General features: G+C 33.8%; 1 protein-coding gene across 1 annotated transcript; it reads right to left on the bottom strand.

The window, feature by feature from the left end:
- Positions 1 to 3,628: 3,628 nt before the first annotated feature.
- LOC122597203 (putative ubiquitin-conjugating enzyme E2 38) lies at positions 3,629 to 6,982 on the bottom strand. Its single transcript, XM_043769827.1, has 5 exons — positions 6,803 to 6,982; positions 6,657 to 6,720; positions 6,425 to 6,564; positions 4,011 to 4,325; positions 3,629 to 3,901 (listed from the first exon to the last, which is right to left on the bottom strand). Exons 1-5 carry the CDS (start codon positions 6,980 to 6,982, stop codon positions 3,629 to 3,631), a joined length of 972 nt encoding a protein of 323 aa, XP_043625762.1.
- Positions 6,983 to 7,235: the final 253 nt, after the last annotated feature.

The following is a 7,235-nucleotide window of genomic DNA, read 5'->3' as shown; positions in this document are numbered from 1 at the left end:
CATTTATCTTTTATATAGTTACGCAGTGGTCGTACTCAAAGCTTGTTGAGTACGTCATTCATTCCGTGGTCAAAAACTTGCTTATCACCATCTTAACACACTTCAAGTACACATCATTTGTAGTAGTATTAATTATACATGTATATCTTTAAGTACTATTTTCCAGCTCCCTTTTTTAATTACTAAATAAATAAACCCTAAACCTTTTTTATAATTACTATATATATATATATATATATAGGGTAACACTACAGTGAGAACAGTCTTAAAATAAGAACGGTGAGAAAACTTAAAAAACATCATTTTGATGCATTAAAAGTCCATAAAATTAACATAGTGCTTCACTAATTATCATTATTTAAGTGTATAACAACACATTAGCCTGTAAAAATCAAGAAAATCATGTTTTTTGTTTTGTGCATCCATCTTGAATGCATATTCTTCAAAATAATGCATCCACCAAAAAACGTGATTTTTTCGATTTTGACGGATCAATGTGTTGTTAAACTCTTAAATAATGATAATTAGTTAAGCACCATGTTAGTTTTATGGACTTTTAATGAATCAAAATGATGTTTTTTAAGTGTTCTCACCGTTCTTATTTTAAAACTGTTCTTTTTTTATTGTCCCTTTCTAAATATATATATATATATATATATATGGGAAAAGTGAGTATGGGGTTGTCCCCCATCTAAGCTTAGATTGGGGACTCCTCACACACAAATATTTTAATAATATTTGTATTTTTAACAAAATGATGGGGCCCTTATGATATTCATGGATTAAAAAAATAAAATATGAGGGGTTCCCCATCTAAGCTTAGATATGAAACAACCCCATACTCACTTCCCCCATATATATATATATATATATATAAAGCTTTTAATTAAGGGATTAATCACGGGAAGATTAACGTACTTTCTCATTTGTACACGGTTGCCCATTATACCTTTTTATTGATGAGGTTTACACACATACTTTTCTTTTTTGTACACGGTTGACCAATATTACCGACTGTCATAGGTAAACCGGTCAACTTTGGGTCAACCGTGTACAAAAAAAAGTATGTGGGTAAACCTCATCAATGAAAAGTATGATGGACAACCGTGTACAAATGGAAAAGTACGTTGATCTTTTCGTGATTAATAAAAAAAATAAGTGGTGATGTATGGCTAAAAAAATATCTTATGGATGATCCCGCATACTTAATACATGCGAATATTTCTTACTAAAAAAGGAATAACAACCAAATATTTCATACGAAACCCAAAATACAAATATTTTGAACATTTTGACGTTGTAGATGTTGCATATCATTGCAACCCAATAATAATGAATGTTGGTGTCCGACCTCAAAACTTGTTTTTTCTTTGTAACGAGGTCTTAAGACCCGTGCGTTGTACGTCCGAGATGAATTATATTATTTTCACTTTTAACGTGTGGTTTAAAAATGATCTATATTAGAACGATGTTGAGTTGTGTGTAAGAGTATAGTTAAAATATGGACATAATTATGAAGATAGAATGTAAGGAAACAATGACAATATAATATATAGTTGTGTTGATTAAAAAATACATGTTTACGAACGTTGATTAGAATTGGATTAATCACGAGAAGACCGACGTACTTTCCCATTTGTACACGGTTGCCCATTATACTTTTTTATTAATAAGGTTTACCCACATATTTTTTTTTTACACGGTTGACCCAAAGTTGACCGGTTTACCTATGATAGTCGGTAATATTGGTCAACCGTGTACAAAAAGGAAATGTATGTGGGTAAACCTCATCAATAAAAAAGCATAATAGGCAACCGTGCACAAAGAAAATACGTTGGTGTTCCCGTGTGTGGAAAAGCAGAACATGTGTATGTACCAATGAAGTAGCAAGCCTAGCCTAGCCTAGCCTAGCTCGCTTCAGAGCAATGGACTTGCAGATTTCTACTGGAATAGATTCAGAGATGAAAGAATTAAGTATTTTAGTGATAGAGGTCTGAAGCCAGAAGAAAGGTTGATAAAGCCAACACCTTTTAAGAAGATTAAGAATCCAGATGACACATTTCGGTTTGTCCAGAAGAGGATTAAATGTGTTAAGAAGGTTCCCGCTATCAGATGGGATCAAGACATGCTGACGGAGATGACATTTTGGCAAATAGATATCAAGTCAATCGAAGCACAGATGTTTATTGATGATTCAAAGAAACAGATGTTGCTACGCATGTATGATCTGATGCAGGTTGTCAATTTGTCAAGAGGTGATCAAAGAAGACTTTTGGATACACCTTACTCAGCTGTGGATTTTTGGAGAGTAGAGGAAAGACGCCATCGCAACATCCTCGCACACTGTTTGCAAGAGAGAATTCATGCGAATAGCATCAGACTTTTGTTTAATGGATAGTTTTGAAGTTCAAGTTCGAAGACTTTAAAGAGATCTAGTTGCAATCGTCAAGGGGGAGTCTGTAGATGCAGATTCGTTGTGACAATCGCAACATAGATTTGATTATCGTTTACGTTTTTAGGAACTTGTTTATAATCATTTAAATAAGAACTTGTGTTGATATTTAATGATTACGTTTGAACTTCAATATTATATCTGTTTATGTTTTATATTGTGTTTGTGTGTTATATATTGTTTTGCAGGTACAAGAACATAGAATCAAGGTTTATAAGTGTCGTAGAACACTTAAACGGTGATTGGATGTTATGTACGAGTCAAACCAAGTCAAAACAAAGAACTAAAGGTCGTCCCTCGTGCTGACATCATTAGTATGAAGGATGAACCTCGTGCTGACGTCAGCATGAGGCAGAACGATTAGTTATTGTTTGGGCCTAATTACGCAATTAAGGTCTAAGCCCACACGAACCCAATATCAATTAGTATAAATACAAGACCTAATCGACGAAATTAGGTTAATGATTTATGAATTCTTGAGAATTATTCACGAATTAACGATCTAAGGTTATTTGTTCCTTCGTGTGATCTCCTACACGAACCACAAGCCTTCTGCATCTCCTTGGGTTGGTTAATTGCTCATTAATCAACAAAAGGCAATAGCAATCTAGTTATCTCAAGAGGATTCCGGACTCTTGACATAACGAATCACGTCTTATTACAATCCACGCAACAATAGGGCATCTTACAATAATGCATTGCAGTTGGGCATTTGATGAAATAATGAAGATATGAGCATCCGTTTTCAAGGTCTTCATCACAGACAGGGCAGCGAACAGAATGATGTTTTGTTTTTTATTGCATGTCTAACAATTGAAACTGACACAAAATAACCATCATAACCAGTACATCCCGAGGATCATCTGTTTAACCAGAATTAGACCGCTAATAAGAATCTTAAATCTGTTCACCAAATTACTAGACACGTTTTTAAGACGAGCGCTTTTATTTGTATAAAATTCATTAGTAGTAAGTAATCCACATGGAGAATATTCAATCCACATAGATCAGCAAACAACTTGACCTAAATTGATTAATATAGGGACACATAAATTTTTATTCACCATAGGGTAGAGATCCCCTCAAGTTGATTCTAACTTGAGGGGTCAAGTTCAAACAATTTTGACCTTGGATGTCAAGTTCTTTGAATCATGACCTTTGATTTGAATTCACTGGTCAAGATTCTCCCAGCTTGATTCTTGAGGGAATCCCCACCAGGTGACAAAACTCATCAGCTACCTCCCGTGCCCCAATTTTGCTAAAAGCGACTGCAAGAGGTTCGAAGCATGAATCTAAATCATTCATAAAAGTGATTGAGTTGGTTCCGAATTTGCAACCAGCGCCACTGACATTAGACCCAACTTGCAAACCATCCTTGTATGCTTTACATGCCTTTAAGATGTCACAAGCACGCTCCCGAAAATGACCAACCACCAAATCCTCAAAGCCCTGCGTACATTGTTCATCAAACTCGTTATATCAACATCAGAGTCCAAATAAGTAAAACACAAACAGAAACAGGACAATAGAATGAATGAAAATAACCTTTGACTCTTACCTGGGGTGGGTTGCGCATGATATAGCCCATTGTTTTTAGTGATTTGACAAAGATACACTCGTCGTACATTATTGATGAAATTTCATTCTCGATAATGCTTATATAGCTCATATAATAACTAGAGTTGAAAAAAGGTTTTTCGTTCAAAAGTTTTTGCAGAAATACAAGAAGATGGAGCATAGTTGAAGTGCCAGGCTCCCACAACTCCTCTCCCTCCCACTTATACTTACGAGTTCTTATACATGACCGCAACCATTCATAACCACACATGAAATTTAGATTAATGGTAAGACCACATGAGTGATACTCTATAACCTGAAAGAAAAGAAAAACACTTGTCAAATAACTTAAGAGAAATGCCATGTTTACAAAATTTTTACAAACATATTACCAATGATATTTGATTTTGTTTTCTCTCTCTTATTTCTCTTTTTGATCTTTCTTGGTGTATCATGAGTTTGTAAAAATTTATTTGTAATTGTTTGTCACTTAACCTGCATACACATATAATACATACACACACATACATGTATATATACGTAATATATTAGCTACTCTTATGTGTAGCCTATTAACTACTCCTAATACTGTGTAATATTGCTTTCACTTAAATAATACGAAGAGTGTTAAAAAAAACAGAGAAGAATCGACTATTTTTAAAAATCACCATGAATGTCTCCTACATCATGGAGCCAATTTGCCAATTTTCTTTTCTTTATAATTGGTTATCCAGAAATGTTTGGAACAGGGAACTTGTAATAATGCAACGCCGCATTCACGAAGATGTATTGTGCTATTTCTCAGTTTCGTATACGCTTTTGTTGCTGTTTTGGAAAACTCGAGTCCTGCAACGTTTCTCATTACCCAAAATTTCTATACATGTATATATAATAACTAGGATTTTTGCCCCGTGCGATGCACGGTTCTTGAATTATATTTTCAAAACTTTTAGTATTTAATCAATAAAATTTCTAAATTTAAATAAAAAATTATATAAAATTAATTAAAAATATTTAAAATTCTAATATTCAAAATTTTCTTAATATCAGATCCACTACATTAATGAGTGGAAAAACAAAATATTAGAATACATACATACATTTAGCAATAACAATTTTGTGAAATAAACTTGATATACTGACTTAGATACTTCTTACAAAACACATATTGATATAGACATATTTATAAGTTAGTAATTAGCAAACTTATATATTGAAAAAAGGTGCTAGCAATAATTTATTTGGAAACAAATAAAAAGTTGACTATTTTATTTAATATATTGTTATTTTATTTTATTGATATTATAACGAAAAAGGAATGTAGTATATATTAAATGGAAAAATTCATGGAGATGACACATAAAAAAAAAATCTTATGTGGCAAAGTATAAAGATAGTTTTAAGTTGAGTTGGATGACTTTAGAATGCTAGGATAACTATTGTTTTATTAGATATATAGATATTTATTTCATTTTATTTAAATTCTTGTATTGTAGTGGGTATCTCTTGATGGATGAGTTGGAGCAGGCAGTAGCTCCCTTTCTGCATATACCTCGGGTGAGGAAATAGGAGGGGTTAATCCACCCCCGGCTCCTTCGGACAATTCTTTGTTTGTTTGTATAGACGAGCCCGCCCAGGAGGTGGGCGAAGTCTCGCAAAGGGGTCCTTAAAAAAAGGAGTGGAAAACCACTTTTGATTAGTCTAAGGAGATGTGATTGGCCGAGAAACAGATGAAGATGCGTGAAAAGCACATCCAAAGAATCATAGAACATCCAAAGAATCATAGAACGTGCGTAATCTTTATACAAGAACAAAAACGTTCAGCTTGATATAAGAGATAAAGACGTATTGAGCAAGGGTTTCCGGCCTACTTCGTAGATCTTTACGACTTCCTCTCTAATGTCGCAGAAATCATCTCAAAGAAGTACTCCAAATGATTGGAAATGAGAAGAGCCGTATCTGGAAATGCATTTAAGGGCTAATTGAAAATTGAATAGTCTTCTATTCTCGCATCCAAACTTTCTTCTTTACATAGAATATAATTGCCAAAACTAAAATGATATCACTTGCATGTATTATTAAATATCATATTCCAGGAACATTATCTACCGGGCCAACCTCCAAATTATGTGAGTTTTTCAATGAATGATTTGGTTATCGAAGAACATATATACTCTACCAAGTTAAATCAAATTAAAACATTCCTTCCTATTACCTTTTTGTATCGATTTGATTTTTCATTTTGGAAAACAAACTTTACACATGTTTTCAATATTTTGTATCAGTTGGTCAATATCTGCAATGTGATCCGTGGGTCGATATCAATGTAACAATTAAAAGTTCAAACTTGCTATCCCCATATATCTTTGAATGTGTGGATATACAAAAGAGGGATCAAAGAAAAAGATAACATACAGGATGTTCTTCAGGGTACTTGCTTGGGAAAGCCATATCAAAAAAGAAGAGACCGTCGTGATACGGAGTTCCCTGAGGCCCGACAATGCAAGCTCTTAAAAGATCCATTCTCCCCTTATAACCCCTCACGTATATCCCACCTGTAAACACGTATATAAGGAATATGAAACGATATGAAAAAAAAAAAAAAGTATAGTCTTTATTCGTTATTATACCGAATCCATTGACATACCAGGCAAGCTCTTCTCAAGATCCTTCCATTGTTTCTTTACTATTTCCTCCCAACCTCTTGAATGCTGAAACAAGTACAAATTAATCTAGCAATAATATTAGATTATTCATATTAACTACTATGATAGTTATTAATGTAACACGTACACTTGCCGACTGCTCTTCCATTTCCCACAGTAAATTATGATCTGAATGGTCTACCAGAGTATCAAACTTCTTGAAGCTTTCGTACCTTCTCATAACATTTTCGTCATCAAGTGTTGTTACCATTAGTGTATCTTCGTCACTATCCTCGTCGCTATCCTCCTCCGAAAACACATCTTCCATTTTAAACATACCGACACGTGACTTTCTCATATTCTCCAACTCATCTAAATAATAGGATGGCGGATGATCATCAAAATCTGAATATGTTGTCAACTTCGACAAACTTGAAATGAGTTGAATAGGATAAGAAGTCTTGTTAACGAAGTCAACCCTGCCCTTTGAATCCGATTGTGTTGTGGTACCAGAGATGATGGCCATAGGACTCTCCTAAAGTACCACCACATACAAAAACTCAGAAAACACACATTATAAA

Source organism: Erigeron canadensis, chromosome 4 (genome assembly GCF_010389155.1).
Source record: "Erigeron canadensis isolate Cc75 chromosome 4, C_canadensis_v1, whole genome shotgun sequence".
In the NCBI taxonomy this organism is placed as follows: domain Eukaryota; kingdom Viridiplantae; phylum Streptophyta; class Magnoliopsida; order Asterales; family Asteraceae; genus Erigeron; species Erigeron canadensis.
This window is presented reverse-complemented; position numbering and strand designations above follow the sequence as displayed.

Excerpts from the sequence above, each read along its gene's own strand:
- LOC122597203 (XM_043769827.1), bottom strand. The coding sequence starts at position 6,982 with ATGGAAGATGTGTTTTCGGAGGAGGATAGCGACGAGGATAGTGACGAA. Across the intron at positions 4,326-6,424 it reads AGTACCCTGAAGAACATCCT|GTTATAGAGTATCACTCATG; the intron begins GTATGTTATCTT and ends CTTTTCTTTCAG. Across the intron at positions 3,902-4,010 it reads TCATGCGCAACCCACCCCAG|GGCTTTGAGGATTTGGTGGT; the intron begins GTAAGAGTCAAA and ends CAATGTACGCAG.